The 26,693-nt window shown below is 43.3% G+C and overlaps 2 protein-coding genes across 5 annotated transcripts; one reads left to right on the plus strand and one right to left on the minus strand.

The window, feature by feature from the left end:
* On the plus strand, window positions 1–5,762 carry LOC109870404 (arginase-1-like). 2 transcript variants are annotated; one of them, XM_020460901.2, is made up of 8 exons: window positions 1–357; window positions 497–569; window positions 2,549–2,723; window positions 2,892–3,051; window positions 4,513–4,607; window positions 4,711–4,815; window positions 4,940–5,076; window positions 5,259–5,762. In XM_020460901.2, exons 1-8 carry the CDS (start codon window positions 253–255, stop codon window positions 5,420–5,422), a joined length of 1,014 nt encoding a protein of 337 aa, XP_020316490.1. In that variant the 5' UTR covers window positions 1–252; the 3' UTR covers window positions 5,423–5,762. The 2 variants fall into 2 exon arrangements, with proteins under 2 accessions (XP_020316490.1, XP_031661199.1); XM_031805339.1 differs by having other exon boundaries at window positions 136–357; window positions 5,226–5,340.
* LOC109870403 (prolyl 4-hydroxylase subunit alpha-1-like) lies at window positions 5,645–25,619 on the minus strand. Of its 3 annotated transcripts, XM_031805337.1 has the most exons (16): window positions 25,478–25,613; window positions 23,406–23,512; window positions 21,219–21,315; window positions 20,496–20,647; window positions 20,075–20,212; window positions 15,870–16,118; window positions 15,547–15,758; window positions 13,458–13,634; window positions 12,040–12,110; window positions 11,236–11,301; window positions 9,653–9,752; window positions 8,639–8,692; window positions 8,386–8,451; window positions 8,093–8,161; window positions 7,884–7,980; window positions 5,645–7,685 (listed from the first exon to the last, which is right to left on the minus strand). In XM_031805337.1, the coding sequence occupies exons 2-16, from the start codon at window positions 23,488–23,490 to the stop codon at window positions 7,615–7,617; spliced, it is 1,704 nt and encodes a 567-aa protein (XP_031661197.1). In that variant the 5' UTR covers window positions 23,491–23,512; window positions 25,478–25,613; the 3' UTR covers window positions 5,645–7,614. The 3 variants fall into 3 exon arrangements, with proteins under 3 accessions (XP_031661197.1, XP_020316489.1, XP_020316488.1); XM_020460900.2 differs by lacking the exon at window positions 12,040–12,110 and having other exon boundaries at window positions 11,236–11,306; window positions 25,478–25,619; XM_020460899.2 differs by lacking the exon at window positions 11,236–11,301.
* Window positions 25,620–26,693: the final 1,074 nt, after the last annotated feature.

Raw genomic sequence — 26,693 nt, forward strand, 5'->3', positions numbered from 1 at the left:
GGCACAGATGAGTTATGCAATTTTAGTGAAATAAAGCCGCATCATATGTGATGATGCTGGGTCGGTGCTGAAACTTTTAGCCGTGCGGACCATTAAGAGCGGCAATAGGCTCCCTGTTGGGTTTACTGTACCACGCTCACGCTGGTGTCGTCACACACTGGTGATGTGCCTTTGATTTCAGTAAACAATTTGATAGTGCTCCAGCGCCGCTCCAACCGTGTGCTCCTGTACACTGTGTCCCGACACAGGATAATGGTCATTATGAAAAGCTCGGGAGGATTACAACTCGCCTTCAGAATTTATAAGCGAAGTCATCACTCAATTGGAATTATTGGAGCGCCTTTTTCAAAAGGACAAGTAAGTAGTCAATATTTTATTATAGGCTATTGATAGGTTTTCGAATGGGCTTAATAGACTACCGTTATATGCAATATATATGTTTTAATGTATTGCTGTAATAGGCCTACACAGTCCCATAAATATATATCTGCTGCAGCCGCGGGATGGTGTGGAGAAAGGACCAGACCTCATTCGCGCAGCCGGATTGGTGGAGAAGCTTAAAGCGCAAGGTGACGTCCTGATAGTGATCTTACACTCAGTCTGTGATATAGGCTAGCTAGGTAGCTCCAGTGCAGAAATTAGGACATCTGAACTGAATCAAATGGTGTGAATATAGAATGCACAGTACAGAGAATCTGTTTACATTCAAAGTATTTGTTTTCCCGAAAGAAATAATGAAATTATCCTGTACATTCCCAAATTGCAATATTTGCATCAGTATGCTATTGATTTAATCAAATGACTATGTGATCTGAGCTCTTATGAGGAAGTCACGAGACTGCCAACCTTTTCGTTGACTTGCCTGGCAGAGATGTTGAGGTGAATTCATTAACATATTGGGGATCCGTTTGAATCCTGGTGTCAAATGGCAACATCATTTACACAAGCTAAGGGCATGATTTATTTTCCATGACCAAGTTCAATTCCAGGGCAGTTCTGAACAAACTATGTGAATAAGTGATATTACATAGGCTAGGCTACAGAAATAATCCTATTGGAAAAAATAGACCTGAACTTGAACTTGAGCTCATGACCAGAGCATAACACAGACAGGAGTTTCCTTTGGAAAGACTACCAGTAAGACGGAACTGTCTTTTGAAATGTTTAGTCGTGGGAAGTCTTATTGGGAAATCCGTGACCGTGAGAGTGACAGGGGGATCTGTGTGATCCAAGTGGATTAACATGTGAGCAGGATCAATCACTCTGTGTGTGGGGGTGTGTCCACCTCTGCCCATGTGTGTGATCACGTGAGATCAGAGACATCCTAAGCACCCTCTCTGTTTTATTCATATCACACAGGAGAAGGCATCTGATAGGCCTAGCTCTTTTGACCTTGCATCACTCCCCCTTCCATGTTTGTGTGTACGTGTTTGGGTCACGACAATGGCAGCCTCCTGCATTCAGCATGTATGCCAGTGATAACATTCTCACTCATTAAACCGGCAGCAACAGTTGGGGCACTCTGAGGACAAGTGCCCTGTCAATCCTTAGCCTGACTGTGTGCCATACAGAGAGAATAGCAGACAGCAACCTGGTCTCATAGACTAGACATAATGTAGTAAATGTAATTCCGTGATACTCAAATTAGTATGATATGTTACGTTTGGTATGGTTACATAAGACGGAAGGTTACTTGAGGCAAAAACGAAAGTAGGGTGGTTGGTCGGGGTGGATGAATGGGCGTATAACGCGAATGTCTAGCATCCCAAAGGTTGCGTGTTTGTATCTCACCATAGCCAATTTTAGCTAATTAGCAACCTTTCAACTACTTACAACTTTTTGTCTACTTTGCAATGACTTAGCATGTTAGCTAACCCTAGCCTAGCTAACATTAGCCACAACAAATTAGAATTCATAACATATTGTATGTTTTGCAAATTCTAACATATTTTACGAAATGGATGAAGGATATGAAAAATGAATACATACCATACGAAACAAAATATATCATTTTATATGGTGATACTATTATTTATGTACTGAATAATACAAAAGTCATTTATTTAAACTAGGAGAGTGCACATTTGCATCTGATTGTGAAATGTTTATTTTGCAATCACTAACATAGTAACATACATAGTAAAATAAATATTTAATAAATCATTTATTTAAACTAGGAGAAAGGTCATTTGCATCGGATTGGGAAATGTTTATTAATGGAGGGAATGTAACATTTAGCATTTTTGTAAAATGGAGGAGATTTAACATTTAGCATATTGGCAAAAAGTATGAGTTTTAACATTACCAAAATGGCAGTAAGATCAGAGGTTAGGACTAGTTTAGAACATGTACAGGGATGGACCATTATAAACATTGTGGTAATCCATTGACATCTGCATCGGAGCCATGAGTTTGCAACTTTTCTTTTCTGTCTAAGTGATCCATGGACAGATCATGCCTTGATTTTTTAAAACATGAGATTACTGTAGGTGCATTGACTAATGCGTTTTCTTATGTCAATTGTGTTGCCCAATCTCATCCTACACAGGCTGTGCGGTCAGAGACTATGGCAACGTGACGTTTGAGGAGGTGGCCAACGATGAGCCAATAGGCAATGTGAAGAGACCCAGAGCGGTGGGCAGCGCCAACCAACGTCTGTCTGCTGCCGTCCACGCTGTGAAAAATGACGGACACACCTGTGTGATGCTGGGAGGAGACCACAGGTGCGTGTGTGTATGTCACATGTCTGTGTGTGTCTCTCATATTCACCCGTAGTAGAGCAAGAGCCCAGTGTCAACAACCAGCCAAAATACACCTACAATTATTGAGGGTTAGGGGTTTTTCCCTAACAATGTGATGTGGAATTCACTCCAAGTTTGGTCTGTGTCCAGTTTGGCAATAGGCTCGATCCAGGGGCATGCAGCAGCTAAGAAGGACCTCAGTGTGGTATGGGTGGACGCCCATGCAGACATCAACACACCCCTGACCTCCCCTACAGGCAATATCCACGGACAGCCCATGTCCTACCTCATCCACGAGCTGCAATCCAAGGTGATTTCTCTATCTCTCCCTCTTTTCCCATAGGCATCCCCTAGTTTTTATATTTCAAATACTGTATCATTAAGTTTGACCAGTTAATGTTATACCTTTGTGCAATGTCTGTTTTATTTGGGTGGGGGGGGGGGGGATTTATCGTGAGACTCTTCCTCTTCCTGTGCACGTCATGAATCATGAATTTCTACAAATTGATTATGAAATTAAAACATTTGAAAGAGAATAGTCATATTAATTGTGTTTACGTTTTAGGTGGTGACAGTGTTATATAGTACCAGTCAAACGTTTGGACACCTACTCATTCAATGGTTTTTCTTTATTTTTACTATTTTGTACATTGTAGAATAATAGTGAAGACATCAAAACTATGAAATAACGCATATGGAATCATGTAGTAACCAAAAAAGTGTTAAACAAATCAAAATATTTTAAGTAAGAATTTGTTCTTAATTGACTTGCCTAGTTAAATAAAGGTTAAATAAAATGTTTTAAATGATAGCTTCACTAAGTGCAAACCAGATGGTATGGCGTATCACTGCAGAATGCTGTGGTAGCCATGCTGGTTAAGTGTGCCTTGAATTCCAATTGAAATTTGGACTCATCAGAGGACACACCAGTCTAATATCCATTACTCGTGTTTCTTGGCCCAAGCAAGTCTCTTCTTCTTATTGGTCCTTCAGTAGTGGTTTCTTTGCAGCAATTCGACCATGAAGGCCTAATTCACGCAGTCTCCTCGGAACAGTTGATGTTGAGATGTGTCCGTTACTTGAACTCTGTGAAGCATTTATTTGGGCTGCAATTTCTGAAGCGGGAAACTAATGAACTTATCCTCTGCAGCAGAGGTAACTCTGGGTCTTCCTTTCCTGTGGCGGTCCTCATGAGAGCCAGTTTCGACTGCACTTGAAGAAACTTTCAAAGTTCTTGACATTTTCTGCATTGACTGACCATGTCTTAAAGTAATGACTGCAGATTCTGTCATTTCTCTTTGCGTATTTGAGCTGTTCTTGCCATAATATGGACTTGGTCTTTTACCAAATATGGTTATCTTCTGTATACCACCACTACCTTGTCACAACATAACGGATTGGCTCAAATGCAATAAGAAGGAAAGAAATTCCACAAATTAACTTTTAACAAGGCACACCTGTTAATTGAAATGCATTCCAGGTGACTACCTCATGAATCTGGTTGAGAGAAAGCCAAGAGTGTGCAAAGCTGTCATCAAGGCAAAGGATGGCTACTTTGAAGAATCTGTTTAATTTGTTTAACACTGTTTTGGTTACTACATGATTCCATATGTGTTATGTCTTCACTATTATTCTACAATGTAAAAAAATATATAGTAGAAATAAAGATAAACCCTGGAACGAGTAGGTCTGTCCAAACTTTTTGACTGGTTCTGTACATGGGCATGAGCTACAGTTCTGAATGCAGACTTGTCTCTGTTTCTTTGATTAGATTCCAGTTCTGCCAAATTTCTCTTGGATAAAGCCATGCGTATCAGCCAAAGACATAGTCTACATTGGCTTGAGAGACGTGGATCCAGAGGAGCAGTATGTTTTTGCCTGTCATCCTGTATCATACACTATCTTATCATGACCTTGCACTACATAATTGTTGACAGGAGAATTTAAAAAAAGTTATCTCCCATTCCAGCCATATCCTGAAGCTACTGGGTATCAAAGTTTACTCCATGACTGAGGTGGATCGCCTTGGAATCGCCAAAGTGATGGAGGAGACATGTGACTACATCTTCTCAAAGTATGTAGCCTCAACAATTTCACTGTGTCGTTTTCATTTCTTGCTATGTCTAACTTGGGTACATCAATGGAAATATTGGGCATTGACACGTGTTAGACATGAATTAATTTCTCTGATTCAAAAGGGTGAAGAAGCCCATCCATCTGAGCTATGACATCGACGCCCTGGACCCATCAATCTCCCCGGCCACAGGAACCCCAGTAGTGGGAGGGCTGACCTACAGGGAGGGAATCTACATCACAGAGCACATCAGTCAGACAGGTGAGAGATCACACACACACAGATGCACATAAATCAGAGATAATAAACATCCACAGAGATGATAACACGCACACACAGTGAGAGATGGGAGCGTATCGGTATTGATGCTGCTCCAATGTACTGTTGAATCTGTGTGTGTGGTCCATCAGGTGCGTGTTGAGCGATGTTTTCTCTTTGTGCAGGGCTGCTGTCTGCAGTGGACATGGTGGAGGTGAATCCTAAGAGGGGCAGGACAGATGATGAGATCAGCTCCACGGTCAACGCTGCAGTAGATCTGATACGTGGCTGCTTCGGAAAGCTTCGGGAGGGAAACCACCCTGCAGACTACAAGATGCCCCTGCCTTGAGCTGCCAACCACCACCAGAATCTGCTGTTAGGATAAAGGGCTCTGGCCATCAAACGCAATCTTTTGTATTAAATCATGGAGATTAAAATACATTTTTCCCACATAATTTTTTCAGGGTTTGATTGATAACTGTGTTAATAGGAATAGTTCTGCCGTTGTTCCAATCAATTATGCGTCTGGTCTGGACAAATAATGTAAAACAATGACTCACTCCAGACTGAATTCTTTACTTAACGTAATATTTATTTCTGTAGAAAACATTAATCTCACATGTACAACACATATCCCCACACATCCCATCATCATTACAATTCAAAATAAAAAGAAGGCCTGCATCTGGGAGGATATACATGTAACCGTGTCGCTTCTGTCCCTCTCCTTGCCCCCCAACCCGGGCTCGAACCAGGGACCCTCTGAACAAAATCAGCAACTGCCTCTCATGAGCTATCGTTATTCCCAGGGTCAGCATAGGCTTAAACTGTGGAGTGGAGGAACCAGGTTTGGAGTGATACGGAAGAAATATTTCTTATCGATTCTTAGCGTCATATTTCATTCAGTCATTTTAGGGATGAAATCCTATTATCATCAAACCCAATGAATCATCAGTTGATTGAATCATCAGTTGATCAGGTACGAGCTTTAGTTTACTGTATTTCACCAAGGCAGAGAGAGGAGTGGGAGACACAGGAGGAACAGAGCGCGTTGAGAGAGACAGAGCGGGGGGAGAGGCAGAAAAACTAAAAGACATCGTGTACCTTTGGCTTTAAAAGTCAGTGTTTATTTGTGCAGCAGATGCAGTAGTGTTTGTCGTGGAGTGAATGACCTCAGGGCTGAAATAGCCCCGAGGCATGCATGGCCTTGGTGGAGAAGAGGGGTGTAAGGGAGAGAGAGAAGGAAAAGAGGGAGGGGGGGGGCTGGCACAGCTTCTCTGTCAATATATCACAGTGAATCAGTGATAATCACTTGTCATAAGCACTGTTCAGAGACCTTCCCTTAGTCCGATAGTAACCCAGACCCTGTGCATAGTGTACTATATAAAAGATTCCATCAACAATGTAAAGAATGGTTTCTGAGCACGGTCACATTATAGCAAGTCTTTGCAGTAACATTGGTGATCCCCTGTCTTAACGCATCAGGTTGCACCACATTGTTTCATACGCGTACACAACTAGAACGGACATTATTTAGAGCCTTGGCCTATTGAGTAACCCTGACTGTCATAGCACAACCAACCAATAAACCTCCATCTTTCCAGCGACGACGACCCCCCCCCAGTCTAGCCCTGTGTATGCTCTGCAGGTCAGACCAAGATGGGTCAAGTGTCTTAAATCCCAGGAGGCTTGATATGTGGGGGTCATCTGATTCTGACCTGTTGATAGAGAGGGAGAGGAGGAGAAGGGGGGACATCGTGGGAGAGTCTGACAGTGCCTTTATGACTGGTCACGTCCCTCTGTGTGCTGGGTCACAGTGGGCGAGGAGAGGATTGGAGTGATGGTAAGGAAACGAGAAGTGCACATGAAAATATGTCATGTTGTAGGAAGTTGCAAAGGGAGAAGCAGCTGTGTTGATTGCTCTAGTTCAGTGTTTTCCCAACTCCGGTCCTCCAGTCCTCCGAACCCAGTCCTCCGAACAGTACACCATTTCATTGGAGTTCTGGACAAACACATCTCATTCAACTTATCAAGGGCTTGATGATGAGTTGACAAGTTGAATCAGGTGTGCTTGTCTGGGGGCTACAATATAAATGTGTACTGTTGGGGTATTCAAGGACCAGAGTTGGGAAACGCTGAACTAGTTAATTGAGTATTTTGTTGATAGTATCAACATAAAAGTCCATGTTAAAGGGTGAGAGTTAAATAAAAGTTCCCCAGGTTTTAAGACAGCTGTGCAGTCTGAATGTGCAAAACCCATCAACAGAAGGCACAGACTGGGACTGGTGAACCGCACACACACACACACACACACACACCAGATAAAAAATTAAATGTGACAGATCACATGAGCAGCCAGAGCCTCAGAGAACCACTGAGTGAACTCTTGAGTTTGGAGAGAAGGAAGGAGAGGAAGGGGGTGGGGAGGTCAGAGGGCACTTCACCCCCCAGCGTGCACAGAGCCGAGAGTCAGGTGGGTCCAGGAGGAGGGATTGGAAGAGGAAGACGAGGATTAGGAAAAAGGTGTTTTATTCCGTTTGATCAGTCAGACTCGTCCAGAGTACAACGTCTTCTGAACTCTTGGCCTCGCTCGTGAATCCACTTGTTAGACACTGGAGAGAGAAGATGAAAACTAAGCCAGGTGGACATATAAACACACACATCAAAAAAACATGACATTAGGAAAAAGGACCCACTGGTTAACTGCTGGAGCAAACAGGGTCATTTCTGCCCTCAGGCAGACCTGAAGTTCTCAGGGTGTAGGTAATATGACAGGATTAAAGGATGTAATGAGAAACAGGTCGGCTCACCCCACTTGTTGCCCACCAGGACGGGGCAGGCTGCGTGCCGTGTGCTGTAGTCACCCTCCCCGCTGGCAAACAGGTTATACCAGAACACCGCACTTCCCTGAAAACAACAGTTTACATATACACGCATTAAAGACACCGTTCCTGATTTAGCGTTCAAATATCATCACAGGAAAAGAATGCGATGTGAACACCACAGTTGTGCGTCTCACCTTTTTGGGCCACACTGCAGCTCCCACGTCTGTAAAGACAGTGGCGCCCCCTGATGGCACGTCACTCATCTGCAACAGAGAAGAGAGCGTCTTCAAGCCATCTGCGTACCACTCTAATAGCAGAGATTTTTCAAGTTCAACATAATTGAACCCCATTGCTGTTTAATGGAATCTTGGAAATGAGATCGATTTACACATGGGTAAATGGAAGATCGAAAGTGTATCCATAGCTATGAAAGAGACCTTGAAACAGCGAATTGCTTAATGGACATGTATAAAGCAGAGATACTAACGTAAATTAACCAGGTGGCGATGCGGTTCCCGGTGCCCAGCTCTTTAAATGCATCTGGTTCATCTTTCTGCAAAGACAGGGAACAAACACAAAGGGTCTAAGGTTGAATAACACTCAAGGCAAAAACACCACCCAGATATGAACCCACTAACAACAGTAGCTACAAGTGTGCCAGCCATCAACAGTCACCCACTGACTCTCGGCCATGTACGTCATAGTTCCCTGACCAGAATAGAAAGAGAAGCCTTGTTTACCCGCCCAAAGTCAAAGTGGGGCTCGTATTGCCCACCCACGCCGTAATTTGCCACCTGGGGAGAGAGGAAGAGAGGGTATGAACAGTGACAGATGCTGTGTTGTCATTAGACACTCGTGTTCAATACTGTAGAATGACCTTTCCTTCCGCTTTACCTTCACAGTAAAGTCTTTCATTGGCTCTTCCTAAGTAGCAAACAAGCAGTAAAGTTAATTCCGGAACGATCAATCAAATGTATTTATAAAGCCCTTTTAACCATCAGTAGATGTCATACATATACATAAAACCAGCCTAAATCCCCAAACAGCAAGCACTGCAGATGTAGTCACTGCATGGAATACATTTTTTACCCTGTTGCTATAATAGACATATACACTGAACATACCAAACATTAGGAACACCTTCGCGCACCCCCCTCCCCCTTTTTGCCCTCAGAACAGCCTCAATTTGTCGGGGCAAGGACTCTACAAGTTGTCGAAAACGTTGCACACAGATGCTGGCCCATGTTGACTCCAATGCTCCCCACAGTTGTGTCAAGTTGCCTGGATGTCCTTTGGGTGGTGGACCATTCTTGCTACGCACGGGAAACTGTTGAGCGTGAAAAACCCAGCAGCATCGCAGTTCTTGACACAAACTGGTGCGCCTGGCACCTACTACCATACCCTGTTCAAAGGCACTTGAAATCTTTTGTCTTGCACATTCACCCTCTGAATGGCACACATACACAATCCATGTCTCAAGACACAAAAATCATTTTTTAACCTGTCCCCTCCTTCATCTATACCGATTCAAGTAGATTTAACAAGTGACACACAGTACATAAGTGATTCATATCTTTCACCTGGATTCACTTGATCAGTCGATGTCATGGAAAAAGCAGGCGTTCTTAATGTTTCGTATACTCAGTGTATATTCACATCATTGGTTGCTAAACCCTATAGGTGTACTGCGAGAGTATCCACTCCTGCCAGTCCTACCAAACTCCCTCAGCCAACCGGATGTTCTGTTGTGTTACCTGCAGCTCCTCTGCTGTCTTGACATTCAGGCCGGTGATATCCTCAATGCGCTGGTTTATCTTGTCCACTACTGGATCCTCATAGGCGGTTAGCCACGCACTATGATGAGAGACGGAGAGTTTCTGAGTCGTAAAATACCTCCTGGATTTATGATCAATTGCAGCCAGGCAGCTGACTAACGTTATTACAGATGAGCAGGGGCTGCATGCGTTAGTACTGTATGTTAGTAGAGTGTAGGAGAAGGAAACAGACTGGTTGGGACAGAACACTTCTCAAAGCAATTTTTTTTTTTTTTTTCATTTCTCCTTTTGATATGCTTCTATTTGAAGAATCGCCTTAGTTAATGAAAAGAAAACTAACTGTTTCTCGCCAAGGAAGATGAGGCAGAGTAACCATTTGGGGTTATTCATTTGACAACAGACCCCAGTCCTTCTGTCACTCTACATAAAATATAAACATATTGGATTAGAAAGGTATGAGAGTAACATAAGATTCTGTTAAGTGTCCAGCAGGCAGCAGAGTAGACTGGGCAGACCAAGATCTCATCCTTCCATTGGATAGGAGCCGCACCTCACTTGGGCCCCTCGACGGGTCGAACCACGTAGAGTCAGACAAAGCCCCAGTCTCAGGCCCTGTGTTTACACACCATCATTTAACGGGAGTGTCTGTGTGTGTCCTATGTGCATCCAGCTAATTAGCATAGCCTGTGCATGTTATATAGATGAATAAGACATGCCTTGAAGTGGCTCAATCTAGTCATACATACTGAAGTAGAAATGTGTGTGTGTGTGTTGAATTACTCTGGGCTATTTTTGAAGTGCTGTTATTAGGAGAGTACGGCCAGAATTCTGGCCCAAATCCTCAGATATAAATGTGCCATCAGCAGCTATATCGGCTGTACGGTTACAGATATGTTTGCTGTATCAGACTGGTTGATTGAACCATTCATCTAACAAAAAGACCCTAATGGCCCTAAGATAATTCATTAAAACATTGCATGTTTAATGAGCACAATGCTTAATGTATTTAACTCATTGAGGTGAAGGGGATCAAAGGTCGTTATGAAACTAGAATCTGGGGTATCAGACTTGAGGAAAAGAACATGGTCACCACCATGTTTCCATTTGCTCGCCTCAGCTCAATCTATCCGCACAAGGGGGCGCTCTATAACCGCTCCACATCAAACAGGCTTGAAGGGAGCCAAGGGGCCCGGCAGCCACCTTCCTGTAAGAGGAATTCAACTTTGACTTCCACCCACACGCTGAAATAACATTCTGTAAGATACACCGGAGCCTGCACCAAGATAACCTGAAAAAAGTCCCTGTGTTTTCAAAGAAAAAGAGCAGGTAGAACTACCTTGGCTTGTCATGCTGATAATGTCCATCATCTGATGAGTTGGAGAGGAAGGGATCTGACTGGATAGGTCAGGGGGAGGGAGGAATCTGACTGGATAGGTCAGGGGGAGGGAGGGAGGTGTATCCGTAAGCAAAGGTCCACAAAGGGGTGAGGGGGAGGGATGAGCAGCGTGAAAGGGCAGACAGGGCCTCATGCAGGCCCCTCCCCTTCACCTTTGACCCCTTACCTCTTGGAGACTCTGTAATGGGCCGTGGTGAGTTTCCCTGTTTGGGGGTCATGCACGGTGGCGCGCCTTAGCTAGCTCCCGGACGGTTCACATTAGTCACAGATCACAAAAGTGGAGGACAGACACACAGAGAGGAAGAGAAAGAGACAGAGAAATAGAAAGAGAGAGAGACAGAGATAGAGAGAGATGGTCACTGAATGATCCAAGCAACTGTATGAAAGCCAGACTGATGCCGGGCCAGGGCATGCCGTCTAAAACCATTGCAGCAAACGACTTGCTGAGCTTGCACTCAGGTAATGGCTAGTAATGGCCACTGTCAAACTTAATTGAGATGCTACAAAAGGAAGATGAGATATTAGACTGCCCCTAACGGAACCCCGACTACTGTTAAAGGAGTCAGATAACAAGCAGAGGATACTAGTCTCCTCTTCCTCCCTCTTGTTATGATCAAAGAAGTGGCAGGATGTCTTGGCAAGAGCACGGGCCCAGAATTATACCTTCTTCAAAATCAACCTACCTTCCAATATACCCTAAATATCTACATTTCACAAAAAAAGTAACTTGTTCAGGCAATAATAGCACAAGTTCCCCAAACATACAAACTATCAATTTACACTAGGCATTGTGTACAATCAGTTATATTCATTCTACGCTTAAGTCGTAGAGTTCACGACTAGCTGTTGTGCTTTTGCCAAGGTTCCTGCCCGAAGCGGAGGGGATGCGGGGTGCAGAGGGATTTGGCGTTACAGACAGAGGCACGGTTTGGGTTACAGTGTTGTGCCCATCCCTGCCTGCTGGTCTTACCTCTTGCTGATGCGATAGTGGGCGGTCTCCAGCACACCAGTAATGGGGTTGGAGATGGTGGCCCGGCGCAGCTGTGGAGCCAACAGCCAACCGGCCGAGAGGACACGGGTTACAGGGACAATCCCTGTTACACACTGGCTGGCTGCTGGACCCACATACACTACTAGGCTACATTAAGTCTGTGCTGTGTGTCCCTGCTGGGTTCCCTTACCCTCTCCAAGAGCTGAACCACAGCTTGAGTTATGGATCTCGATCACTGACATCAATACACGATTTATCCGAAAGTCAAATATGTGTTTGATATGAAGCTACGATTTGGTTATGATCGTTTGAGGAGACGTTCATTGCCGAGTCAAAACTCCCTTTTAGTTCAAACCGAGCTATCAAATACTAATGTATGAGCCAAGCAAGTGGGATGTTGCTCTTATCCAGCCAGTGTGTAACAAAAACAAAAAAACACACATTATACACAGTCAGGTCCTCAGGCAGAGTGGGCATCCCCAGTGTTCTTATGGCAGCAATGGAACGTGCATATTACACACATTTTAACCAGTGGAGGCTGGTGGGGCGAGCTATAGGAAGACGGCTCATTGTAAAGGCTGGAATAAAAGAAATGGGACTGTATCCCAACACATCAAACATATGAAAACCATGTTGGACTCCGTTCCATTTAATCCATTCAGTGCTGGAAAAAATACCCAATGTTCATACTAAAAGTAAAGATACCTTAATAGAAAATGACTCAAGTAAAAGTGAAAGTCACCCAGTAAAATAGTACTTGAGTACATATGCTTAAGTATCAAAAGTAAATGTAATTACTAAAATATAGTCAAGTATCAAAAGTAAAAGCATAAATAATTTCATATTCCTTATTTTTGATTTTTTTACGGGTAGCAAGGGGAACTCTCCAACACAGAGGTAGTAAGGATGACCAGGGATGTTCTCTTGATAAGTGTGTGAATAACACCAGTTTCCTGTCCTGCTGAGCATTCAAAATGTAACAAGTACTTTTGGGTGTCAGGGAAAATGTGTGGAGTAAAAACAGCATCATTTTCTTTAGGAATGTAGTGATGTAAAAGTAGTCCAAAATATAAATAGTAAAGTAAAGTACAGATATCAAAAAAACTATTTAAGTAGTACTTTAAAGAATTTTTACTCAAGTACTTTATACCACTGACTCCATCTCAGCCATTACAATGAGCCTGTCCTCCTATATCACCCCCACCAGCCTCCACTGATTTTAACGCCTACCACACTTAGGGTTGAAAAATCCCAGAGACTTTCCCAAAACTCTCCTCCAAATGGGAATTCTGGAAAACCTTGGAATATTTGGGGAAAACTGGAAAAATTACTGGAATTTTGCAACCCTTACCACACCCCAGACCTTGCATTCCCCTGAGGGTGGACCTTGAACTCACCCTGGGTTTGGCCAGCTCTTTGACCTTCTCGATCTCGCTGTTGGAGAGGATGTCATGGTAACGGATGATGCGTGGGCGGTCCCACTCGTCCTCCTGCTTGACGGGACCCAGCACGTATAGGGGGTGACGGTTGTTGTCAGAGTAACGGCAGAACATACGACTCTGACGCCGTGGGGTCTGAGATAGGGGGAGGGAGAGAGAGAGAGAGAGAGAGAGAGAGATCATTATCATATATAAATCACAGAGGGTCACCCGAGGTCACAAACTCGCAGATAATTTGCTATGGTATCTGACCCAAACATTACGGGACATATATGGGACATTCTCACAGTTCTGGCCATTGCTATAGCTACTGGCTTAGAATCTATCAAGGCACGGTTCAGCAAGTGCACACACACACACTCTAACCCACACACACACAAACACACTTGTTCATCCAGGCTTCCGCCTCGTTGCCAAACATAATGACTAGAGTAAACAGATCCATCTATGGACAGACAGACAGGCTGAAGCAGAGCCAGGGGGAGAAGCAGGGAGCGGTGTATGCAGGAGAGAGGACATAGAGAATCATTAAGGAGATTCACGCAGCAGAGGAAAGTGTGCCAAAAGATCCCTATTGTCCTGCCCAAACATCGAACTGGTCTCTCTCTCGGATGAGCATATGGCTTAGGAAATACCCATATATACTGAACAAAAAATATCAAATGTAACATGCAACAATTTCAAGGATTTTACTGAGTTGCAGTTCATATCAGGAAATCAGTCAATTTAAATAAATAAGACTCTAATCTATGGATTTCACATGACTGGGAATAGAGATTTGCATCTGTTGGTCACAGATACCTTAAAAAAAGGTAGGGGCGTGGACCAGAAAAAGTCAGTCTCTGGTACGACCACAATTTGCCTCATGCAGTGCGACACATCTCCTTAGCACAGAGTTGATCAGGCTGCTGTGGACTGTGGAATGCTGTCCCACTCCTCTTCAATGGCTGTGCGAAGTTGACGGATATTGGCGGGAAATGGAACACGCTGCCGTACTTCTCAATCCAGAGCATCCCAAACATGCTCAATGGGTGACATGTCAGGTGAGTATGCAGGCCATGGAAGAACTGGGACAGGAATCGTGTACAGATCCTTGCAACATGGGGCTGTGCATTATCATGCTGAAACCGGAGGTGACGGCAGTGGATGAATGGCACGACATTCATCCGCTGCCGTCAGGATCGAGTCGTGGTATCTCTGTGCATTCACAATGACATCGATAAAATGCAATTGTGATCGTTGTCCGTAGCTTATGCCTGCCCATACCATAACCCCACCGCCACCATGGGGCACTCCCTTCACAACATTGACATCAGCAAACCGCTCGCCCACACAACGCCATACACTCGGTCTGCGGTTGTGAGGCCGGTTGGATGTAGTACCAAATTCTTTAAAACGACGTTGGGAGAAATGAACATTTAATCCTCTGGCAACAGCTCTGGCGGACATTCCTCAAGTCAGCATGCCAATCGCATGCTCCCTCACTTGAGACATGTGTGGCATTGTGTTGTGTGACAAAACTGCACATTTTAAAGTGGCCTTTTATTGTCCATAAGGTGCAGCTGCGTAATGATCACGCTGTTTAAACAGCTTCTTGATATGCCACACCTGTCAGGTGGATGGATGATCTTGGCAAAGGAGAAATGCTCACTAACAGGGATGAAAAACACATTTGAACGCACAATTTGAGAGAAATAAGCTTTTTGTGCGCATGGAACATTCCTGGGATCTTTAAAACACTTTACATTTTGCATTTATATTTTCGTTCAGTGAAATTCCATGATCAATATAAAGCCTTTCAAGACGAGTAGGACTTAAGCCATTCAAACATCAAAATACATAGCCATTAGAAGTGGTGCATGCAGAGTGTGTGTGTTAGTACCAGTGGAGGCTGGTGACGGGAGGATGGCTCATAGTAATGGCTGGAAAGAAATGAATGGAATAGTATCAAACACATGGAAGCCATTTTCATTTATTCTATTCCAGCTACTACTAGGAGTCTGTCCTCCGATTTAAAGTGCCACCAGTGGTCAGTACAGCCTCTCACCATCTTGATGCCCTCGCCGCGACACAGCTGTTCGTACTTCCTCCTCTCAGGCAGGTAGTCTGCAGGTCTGCCCTTCTTCTCAGACACCTCCCGCTTCTCCCGCTCTCTTTCCTCCTTCTCCTTCAGGCCCTCCTCTGCCTCCACCTTCTTCTGCTTGGCCAGCTGGTACTCAAAGTACTTCAGGTTGCCATTGGCTCGCTGGTGGGCAGAGTCTGAGGAAAACAGCAGACACATTTAGGACTGAAGATGAGAATCTACTCAGTATTGTCCTGTGCATTACAATGAAGACATGAAACGCATATGAAACACAAATATCCACTCACCCAATTTCAGCAGTCTCTTGGTGTAGTCCAGGGCCCTCTCTAGCTCCCCCTGCTGGTAGATAGAGTAGCTGAGGTAATCCAGGATGGTCACCATGTCCACAGTGGACTCCTCTCCCCCGTCCAGCTGTTTCAGGGCCTGCTCCATCCACAGCTCCGTGTGGTAGTAGTCTGCATCAGAGTAGGCTATCTTCCCCAGCTCAAAGCAGTCCTCCACCGTCATCGGGCTCATAGTGACATCCGTATTGGTTCCTGTGTGTAGACATGAGTGAGTGACACACACGCATCCGACACACACATAGACATAGAAAAATTCCATCTCGGCAGCATTTGCATACAGTGCATTTCCATGGCATTACATGGGATTTCAAGACTTCATGTGGAATAAATGGGGCTTTCCACTGCATGTTGTGAGCCCTGTGCAGGGTTTCCCTCCGTAACAGTAGCAGGAGCAGCAGTCACTGAAACTATAACAGAACCTCCGCCGGCAACACGCCCACGGTTAATCCACTCCTGGTATGCAGCTCCCTCCACATGCCTTTCCCTGCCTGCCCCTCACCCCCCTCACCAGGCAGTTCCCTCATGGAGATGGTATGTGTTTCCAGCCAGTAGGTGCCTAAATGACTATCGCCTCATAGCACTCACATCTATAGCCATGAAATGCTTTGAAAGGCTGGTCATGGCTCACATCAACACCATCATCCCAGAAACCTTAGCCTTACTCCAATTCGCATACCGCCCCCAATAGATCCATAGATAGCGCAATCTCTATTGCACTCCACACTGCCCTCACTCACCTGGACAAAAGGAATATCCAAGGTAAGAATGCTTCATTGACTACTGCTCGCATTTAACACCATAGTCCCCTGCAAGCTCATCGCCAAGCTCAGGTGACACCTCCCTGGACATTCCCTCTGCAATTCTGGAAGGATATTGACCTCATCCCGTCAGTCGAGGATGCTTGGTCGTTCTTTAACCTCACTAGGGTAGGGGGCAGCATTCCTAATTTTGGATGAAAAGCGTGCCCAAAGTAAACTGCCTGCTACTCAGATCCAGAAGCTAGGATATGCATATAATTGGTCGATTTGGATAGAAAACACAAGTTTCCAAAACCGTTAAAATAATGTCTGTGAGTATAACAGATCTGATATGGCAGGCAAAAACCTGTGGAAAATCCATCCTGGAAGTGCCTTTATTTTGAAATGCCTGTTTTTCCATTGAAAGCCTATCCACCATACAAAGACTTATGACGCAGTTCACGATCCCCATTGTTTCAGGCTTTCACTCTGAGAAATGAGGGAGGAACACCACTTTCAATGAGAGGACAGTGGAAATTTCCGGACATGAGTCCAGCGTGTGACCGGGTGTGCGCCTTTCTTGTTTCTCCTTTTCTATTGACGAAGCTATTGTCCGGTTGAAATATGATCGATTATTTATGACAAAAACAACCTGAGGAATGATTATAAACATCATTTGACATGTTTCTACAAACTTTTATGGGACTTTTTAGATTTTTCGTCTGCATGCTGTGACCGCGCTTTGTTCCAATGGATTACAAAACACAAAAACAAAACAGCGATTTTTGTATATAAAGAGGGAATTTATCGAACGAAACAAACATTTATTGTGTAACATGGAGTCTTGGGAGCGCTACCATAAGAAGATCATCAAAGGTAAGTGATCAATTGTATTGCTATTTCTGACTTTTGTTACTTCTCTTCTTGGCTGCTAACTGTTTGCAATGATTTGTCTGCTGGGCGCTGTTCTCAGATAATCACATGGTTTTCTTTTGCCGTAAAGTATTTTTGAAATCTGACACCGTGGTTGGATTAACAAGAAGTTCATCTTTAAACCGATGTATAACACTTGTATGCTTCATTAATTTTTATAATGAGTATCTTTGTTTTTGAATTTGGCGCTCTGCAATTTCACTGGATGTTGGCCAGGTCGAACGGTAGCGTTTCACACCCCCGAAAGAGGTTAAAAGTTATTTCCTCACCATCTTAAATAAGCATGCCCCTTTCAAAAAATTTTGAACTAAGAACAGATATAGCCCTTGGTTCACTCCAGACCTAACTGCCCTCGACCAGCACAAAAACATCCTGTGGCAGACTGCACTAGCATCGAATAGTCTCCGCTATGCGATATGCAACTTTTCAGAGAAGTCAGGAACCAATACACGCAGTCAGTCAGGAAAGCAAATACTAGCTTTTTCAAACAGAAATTTGCATCCTGTAGCTCTAACTCCAAAAAGTTCTGGAACACTGTAAAGTCCATGGAGAATAAGATCACCTCCTCACAGCTGCCCTCTGCACTGAGGCTAGGTAACACTGTCACCACCAATAAATCCACGATAATTGAGAATTTCAATAAGCATTTCTTTACGGCTGGCCATGCTTTCCTCCTGGCTACCTCAACCCCGGCCAACAGCTCCGCACCCCCCGCAACTATTTTCCCAAGCCTCCCCAACTTCTCCTTCACCCAAATCCAGATAGCAGATGTCCTGAAAGAGCTGCAAAACCTGGACCCGTACAAATCAGCTGGGCTAGAAATTCTGGACCCTCTCTTTCTAAAATTATCCGCCACCATTGTTGCAAACCCTATTACCAGTCTGTTCAACCATATATTTCATATCGATGCCTAAAGATTGGATCGCTGCCGCAGTCAGGCCCCTCTTCAAAGGGGGTGATACTCTAGATCCAAACTGTTATAGACTGATATCCATCCTGCCCTGCCTTTCTAAAGTCTTTGAAAGCCAAGTCAATAAACAGATCACTGACCATTTAGAATCCCACCGTACCTCTCCGCTGTGCAATCCGGTTTCCGAGATGGTCACGGGTGCACCTCGGCCACGCTCAAGGTACTAAACAATATCTTAACCACCATCGATAAATGACAGTACTGTGCAGCGGTCTTCGTCGACCTGGCCAAAGCTTTCGACTGTCAATCACCGTATTCTTATCGGCAGACTCAATATCCTTGGTTTCTCAAATGACTGCCTCGCCTGGTTCACCAACTACTTCTCAGATAGAGTTCAGTGTGTCAAAACAGTTGTCCGAACCTCTGGCAGTCTCTATGGGGGTACCACAGGGTTCAATTCTTGGGCTGACTCTTTTCTCTGTATATACAGTGCCTTGCGAAAGTATTCGGCCCCCTTGAACTTTGCGACCTTTTGCCACATTTCAGGCTTCAAACATAAAGATATAAAACTGTATTTTTTTGTGAAAAATCAACAACAAGTGGGACACAATCATGAAGTGGAACGACATTTATTGGATATTTCAAACTTTTTTAACAAATCAAAAACTGAAAAATTGGGTGTGCAAAATTATTCAGCCCCCTTAAGTTAATACCTTGTAGCGCCACCTTTTGCTGCAATTACAGCTGTAAGTCACTTGGGGTATGTCTCTATCAGTTTTGCACATCGAGAGACTGAATTTTTTTCCCATTCCTCCTTGCAAAACAGCTCGAGCTCAGTGAGGTTGGATGGAGAGCATTTGTGAACAGCAGTTTTCAGTTCTTTCCACAGATTCTCGATTGGATTCAGGTCTGGACTTTGACTTGGCCATTCTAACACCTGGATATGTTTATTTTTGAACCATTCCATTGTAGATTTTGCTTTATGTTTTGGATCATTGTCTTGTTGGAAGACAAATCTCCGTCCCAGTCTGTTGTGAATAATTTTGCACGCCCAATTTTTCAGTTTTTGATTTGTTAAAAAAGTTTGAAATATCCAATAAATGTTGTTCCACTTCATGATTGTGTCCCACTTGTTGTTGATTCTTCACAAAAAAATTGTTTTATATCTTTATGTTTGAAGCCTGAAATGTGGCAAAAGGTCGCAAAGTTCAAGGGGGCCGAATACTTTCGCAAGGCACTGTACTTACACTGATACCCCAACACACACACACGCACTCACACTTTCACACACGCTGCTGCTACTGTCTATTATCTATCATGTTGCCTAGTCACTTTACCCTTACCTATATGTTCCTGGTACCCCTTGTAGATAACCATATTATTTTCACTCCTTAATCACTGTGTATTTATTCCTTGTGTCACTATTTCCATTTTATCATGAACTCTGCATTGCTGGAAAAGGACCCATCAGTAAGTATTTCACTGTTAATCTATACCCGTTGTTCACAAAGCATGTGACACAGATTTAAAGCCCCTAGCCTCTACCTCCCTGCCCCATCACCCCTCACCAGGCAGCTCTCCCGTGGAGATGGTTTGCGTGTCCAGCCGGTAGGTGTCCTGCAGCCTCATCAGGGCCTTGGCTGCCCCCGTCTGGTCGTCATCATTGGGGAAGTGCTGTCTCTGGATGGTCAGGTTGGAGATGAACCCTGGAGTATGGGAAGGAAAGCTTGCAAAGCTCAATTCTATTATACTAGATCTTCCCTCAAGGTGGTACAGATGCTAAAAGATGCTTGGAGAGCAATCTTGTTCCTCCCTGAGTGGAAAAAGACCCTGTTCCATCACTTTAGTGAAAAGAATGCCACTGATTATATCGTTTGAAAAAAATAACTTGTCAATTAGCACTTAGCAATAATTTGGAAGGATGAATCTTTATGTGGTAATAGAGCATGTATACAGTCGTTATAATAGAGGCCTGTGAGTAACCCTGACCATCAGACATGTCCTTGAGAACCAGGCTTTCCAGCTCTCCCCACTCTGTGTTGAGTCTCTTCATCAGCTTGAAGGCGTTGACCGGGTGGCCCAGGAAGCCCTCTGGGTCCTGCGTGGCCGTGGCCGACAACACGTCCAGCTTCTGAGCCCACCTGAACATGTCGCGGAGGGGGAAACACATTCAGTATACGACTCCTGGAAGCAAAGAGTGATTCCTTGTCTGATTGCATTTCTACATATGACACACATACATCTACATCGTATTCATGTACTCCCTCTACAGACAAACATAAAAGCAAACCTGTCCCTCAGCACAATTGAAAGGCAATAGATAAAGAGATCAGTTGCGTCATGTCCTGGACTTGACACACCCAGTTGGTTCATTGACGGTGTCTCTTTATAGTAACACAATAAGCCAGAGAGGAAAACTAGGTGTCTTGTTAGCCGGGCCCATTGTAAGTGATATGACACCCTCAGCAATATGACACCCTCAGCAATACGATACCCACTGAGGGTGTTGTTGTACATGTGGCATTGTGAAGAAGGATATGGAAAATGATTCTCTTAGTATTTATACCATTGTGTGTATGCCCGTGTGGGAGAGAGTAAAGTGAGCAAGAACGAGAGAGTAGCTATCTGGTCATTTGAGAGTGAGTGACAAAGATAGCGAGATACGGCTAGAGAGATAAAGCGACTAAGGGGGGGGGGGGGCTCTCCTCTCACGTTTTGACTTGCTCCAGCTTGCTCTCCTCTGCTCTGATGTAATCCTTCAGAGAGGTGACCAGGTCCTTTTCTGTGTACAGCAGATCTGTCATCTGACCTGGGGAACACAAGTGAAACCGGGGTCAAAGGTTGTATAAATGTTGAATACATAGAAGAGCTATACATGTTTGTAATGCTTATGTCTGTGATAAACACATTTCTACCCCTAGGGTTAAGGTTTGTGACCAAGACAGGATGGTAGTGATAAAAGTCATTTCCATGAAAAAAAACAAAACAAAAAATACCCATGAGCCCCAACATGTAGATTATAGGAGCATATCAAAATGGGTGTCAAATAAAAGCTAAGAGTCTATATTTTTGTGAACTAAGGCATGTATACATTCCTCAACCATTTTCCATCCTAAAAATGAGGAATGAGCAAAGGCTTTAGATTTCCGGGGAACATTGTGTTAGAAAACATCTCCCATTAAAACGTCTTCAGAGGTATTAAAGACACATCAAAACGCAATAACGTTGTGGTGAAGACCCCTGGCAACTAATATCAACACTTCTATTAAGCGCTGGAGAAATGTTTCTGCATTCTGTAAGTTTAAGAAACATTGCCTTTGTGCCTTGAAATTCCATTACCAAAAAACCCACATCTTTATATTGTGTAATTTCTCTCCCTCACGAGGAGGGAGGATAATGAAAGTGCACAGAAGTAACAAGTAAAGGTAGACCTGTCAATGAGTTAGTGTTTATACTGATATCAATTTAGCTAATTCATGAAGTATTAATTTAGTTATAATTGAATTCATATTAATTAAGGGCTCCCGAGTGGCGCAGCAGTCTAGGGCACTGCATCTCAGTGCTAAAGGCGTCACTACAGACCCTGGTTCGATTCCTAGCTGTATCCCAACCGGACGTGATTGGGAGTCCCATACGGCGGTGCACAATTGGCCCAGCGTCGTCCGAGTTAGGGTTTGGCCGGGGTAGGCCCGTCATTGTAAATAAGAATTTGTTCTTAAACTGACTTGCCTAGTTAAATAAATAAAAACAATAAAGTGATTAAAACTCAAAAATTCGGATCCCAAATCAGTAACTGAATTTCTGATATTGAATGAGCTACAATGGGAAATCATAGGTCACAAACCACATATGGGTTCACAAGTTTGTACAGCACAGTAGAGATAGTTCAGTACAGTACACAGTAGAGTACACTATAATGCACTGTGTTGTACTGTAATTAACTATATTCTACTTGACTGTACAGTACTCTACTTGAGCTCTACTGTGCTGTAGTTTGATGTCCAAACTTGTGAAACGTAGACATGGTCCAGTTCTGTAGAATAATATCCAAATATACAAAGTAGGATATTGCATATTTATACCTTTGTGTACCTATTTAGGATACATCACCATGAAGAGAATGGCATTCATTACCATAATAATGCATTTCTGTGCAGTACAGGTCAGGGACCCACGACGCAATTCTGTTACCGCAATTCTGTTACCGGGTGTGAAACCACTTCACTTACAGTAGTTCAATAACCAAAACAGATTATTTTAAAAAGCCTGTGTGTCATGTCCTAGCTGACACCCCATTCTTTCTGCAGACATCGTTAAATCTTCATTCGGAGCAGATCGTTTTTGGAAAGCGTGGACACGTAAAAAACGTGGGAGATTTGACTGAAATTCTCTTACCAAACTTTGCATCTGCAGTTCCTCCAGTAAATGTGTTTTTATTTTAAACGTTTAGTGTAAATCCGAGAGCTTGGGACTATACGGCTCTATCTGCAAAAAGATGAGATAATTGGCCTTAAAGTCCCGAACTCTCATTGGTTTGAATAGTGTCAGAATTTTTATCTTGTATTCTTTTAAGCTCAACATGAATTGGGGGTATTTAGAGTACAATATCGGTAGACAACATTGAACAGAACAAGGCTGTGTCAATAACTACATTTTGACAACAATTCAGATGGAACCTTACAGTCTCATGCTCTCCGATTGTTATAAGTAGTCTATGTGCAAAGAGCTGTATGGTTTGTTAAACGTTGAAATCAAACGGTTTTGTTTGGCATACACTAAGTGAGAGGGGGAAAAAATCTACGTCTCCGCGCAATTATATGAATGTGGAATTGCCCTAAACTTACTGAATAAAGGGGTCTATAAAGGATTGTTCATGGAAAATAGGAGGGGGATGTTTACCGATGGAGGTGAAGAAATCTTTTTCAGCGGAGGATGTGCAGAAGAGACAAGTCAACAACACACACCAGACACCCCTCGGCACCATCTTTGCACTGCTGCACAGGGGTCTGTAAGAGAGAGGGAGACAAGTTGTTAGTCTGTTACATATCATATTAAGAGAGAGGGAGACAAGTTGTTAGTCTGTTGCGTATCATATTAATACCTGTGAGATGTAAGGGCACTTGTGTGTCTCAGCATGCTAACTGGCTGAGCAGAAGCTCCTATTAATTTGTTGCCTACACTGGGAGATGGTTTTGCCAGGCTTGCCTCCAGAACCCACTGAGTGACTATGTAACCAATGCCAACTCATGCCCCCGGCGTGACCCACTCTGGTCCTTTCACTGCTCCCAGAAGGCCTTAGTTCTTTACACAATTACTATTGTGCAACTCATGTTGCTCCTAAAAAAAAACACTTTGTAGACTCAAAGCGAGGACTTTCAATTACTTTTAGTCTATGAAAAAAAACATGTTGTTTTCATTATACAGTGTCTATCTACAAAAAAAAAAACACAGACTTGACACTCAGTTGTTTAGTCACACAGTGACCGCTTGACACAAAGAGGACAGTACTCTGTCTGACCAGAGGGCATTTGAGGCTTTTAGGATGATGGAGTACACATGCCAGCCAGTGCAAGAAGCAGCCCGCATCCCAAGGAGCGCAAGGAGCAGAGGGGGATCAAGGTGGGAGGGTAAGGCTTGATTTCCCACACACGACATCACACCAGCCTTTTGGGCAGCCCAAGTATTTACGATGGGCAATCAAATACCCGGGAGAGTGCACAAGTTCACACAAAAGGCTGGAGTGCAGAAGGTACAGTAAAGTAAACAAACAGGCCAATGGGCTTAATTTACTTTCATGTTGGTCTGGATTTGATATCTGATAGGTACCCTTGAAACAGACATGCAACACCTAAACAGAGGCCCAGGACAGATGACCCATCACTCAACCCTGTCTAGGAAAATGTAAAGTAGCTCTCATCACCAAATGGTCTGGAATGTGGGAGATGTGACTCTACAAGACTACCAACAGCTAGGCTATTAAGTTAAGAGAACTCGTGAGGCCACGCAGAGGCGATGAGTCTGTAATCGGCGAGTACTGTTCACTAAAACGGTTTATAATTGTTCAATAACACATGCTGACAGCCATGTTGTTTACAAGCTGCCTTAATTGGTTGAGGAAAACGTATTCCAGCAGTTGACTGGGAATGTTTGACTGAATGTATAGCCAAGCCTACTGTTGGAAAGGTTCAGGCTAGGGAGTGAAATTAGGGGAGACAAGTCTGCCACGTTCATGCCCCTCCCCCATTGCTGGGGATTTTGGGAGCTCCCCTATCAAAAAATATATTTCTTAGAAGCCCTACCTCCAATAACCAGAGTCTGACTGCAAAATTAAAGATTGGTAATAAAGGGAAGTTACATTTGCTTGAGTTTCATTTTCCACATCTGGTATTTTATTATTCTGGCCCTGCAGTAGCTGACTAAACTCAATGAACTTCCTTCACAATGGAGATGAGTTGGGTCAGCTAACTTCACCCCGCAGCTATGTTTCTGAACGATCTTGCACGTAGGCAACTCTTCTCTTGAAATAGCAACATTGTCGCAACATGTGTACAATAACGTCCCAACCAATCGTTTCCAGCAACATGTTACTATTACGTGTGGAATGGGGGGGACACATTGGAGGTAAAAACATCGAGCTTAAGCTAAATTTTACTGCAGGTGCGACATACAACTTTTTGATACGTTCACACATTGTTGCTACTGTCCAGCAGGGCAAATCAAAGCCAAACCAGATAACAACAGCATCAATAGCTAACATCGAGCTAATGTTTCATTTGCAACAACGATGTGGCTGACAAACATTTTTTTTCCCAATGTGTTATTTCATAAAAGAATGCAGCAGACCAAAACGAATAGCTGTTTAGCCATTAGGTCTAGAGGGACTGAGGACATGTCCAGACGTTTCCTCCAATAAATACGACAGTGAGCGATATCATGCAATAATTAAGAACATCGATGACATATTTTGGTACCTTTTTCAGCCCAGCACTGCGTTCGGAAGGGGGTTAAATCCCCACGTCAATTGCCACCGCTGTTTTCTCCAAATCCTCGGTATTTGTACTGACCTGCGGTGAGCTGGTAGGTTAACGTGCCAGTAATCTTTTTTTGAAACCTTCCCTTTTCTCTTCCGTGACATTTTACAGGATGGTAAATGTCGCCACCTGGCGGCTGAATTTAAACAATGAGTGAAATACAGTCGTGTTTAAATGTACTTTTACTCAAAACTACTGAAATCAATCTTCGTATTTACGGAGTAAATGGATTATGGACAATTATGGCCAAGCAAAAATAAACAAATAAAATAAACAGCGATGGGTGGTGGTTCTTGGATACATTTTTTTGCTTGGAGAGTACTTTTTTTTTAAATGGTACAATTTCGAGAATAAGCAATATTTCGAGAATTAAGTCAAAATCAAATTTGGTGAATAAAGTGTCATTATTTAGAGAATAATCTCTACATTTAATTTCGAGAATAAATATTTAAAAAATAAATGAAGTAGACATTTTCACAATAGTCGTAGTTACATTTCAAGATTAAAATGTGTATTTTTTTTATTAACCCTTGTGTGGTGTTCATGTTTTTGTTATTCACCTAATGTTCGCGGATCTGATGGATCCACAACGTTGGGTTTTTAAAACAATACAGCCCACAACAATTTACGTAAAAATACTTAATTGTTGATTTATATCAACTACAAGCAATATAGACAGCATGCATGGTTAATATTTGACATTTACCTCTGCTAGGTCACATTTATCAATAAAAGCACCATTCGTTTTTTGGAGGTAAAAATCTATTATAATCAAGACATGGGTGGAATAAATCATGTTTATCTTGAACAAATATAAATTGAACAAGGTTTTCATCACTATTGATGTTTATTGCTTTGAACTGAACAAATTGGAAGGCAAAATTTTACATTAGAGTATTTTATGGAAATGATAAATGAGCCCCATTGAACACAAATTAAGGCCCGTCTAGACACCACATGAGTGACAGAGTTTTTCTGTGTGTGTGTTGCAAATGTATTCCTTGCACTTGATGCATGTGTCCTGTGTCTTCCTGTCCTTCTTGGGTCCACACACATCACAGCGGTTATTCTTGTTGCTACCGGCTGCATCTAGAATGATGAACACACTTAGTTCAGGAATTTTACTAAAATCTTACTCACTCACTCACTCAGATAT

Source organism: Oncorhynchus kisutch, linkage group LG25 (assembly GCF_002021735.2).
Source record: "Oncorhynchus kisutch isolate 150728-3 linkage group LG25, Okis_V2, whole genome shotgun sequence".
NCBI lineage: Eukaryota > Metazoa > Chordata > Actinopteri > Salmoniformes > Salmonidae > Oncorhynchus > Oncorhynchus kisutch.

Bases quoted from the DNA above. Each gene is read 5' to 3' on its own strand.
- LOC109870404 (XM_020460901.2), top strand. From the start codon at position 253: ATGGTCATTATGAAAAGCTCGGGAGGATTACAACTCGCCTTCAGAATT. The intron at 3,052-4,512 runs GTGATTTCTCTA...TTCTTTGATTAG, and splicing joins TCCACGAGCTGCAATCCAAG to ATTCCAGTTCTGCCAAATTT. The intron at 5,077-5,258 runs GTGAGAGATCAC...CTCTTTGTGCAG, and splicing joins AGAGCACATCAGTCAGACAG to GGCTGCTGTCTGCAGTGGAC.
- LOC109870403 (XM_031805337.1), bottom strand. From the start codon at position 23,490: ATGGTGCCGAGGGGTGTCTGGTGTGTGTTGTTGACTTGTCTCTTCTGC. The intron at 20,213-20,495 runs GTCAGGGTTACT...CCCATACTCCAG, and splicing joins TCTCAAGGACATGTCTGATG to GGTTCATCTCCAACCTGACC. The intron at 7,686-7,883 runs GTGAGCCGACCT...TTCTCTCTCCAG, and splicing joins CCTGGTGGGCAACAAGTGGG to TGTCTAACAAGTGGATTCAC.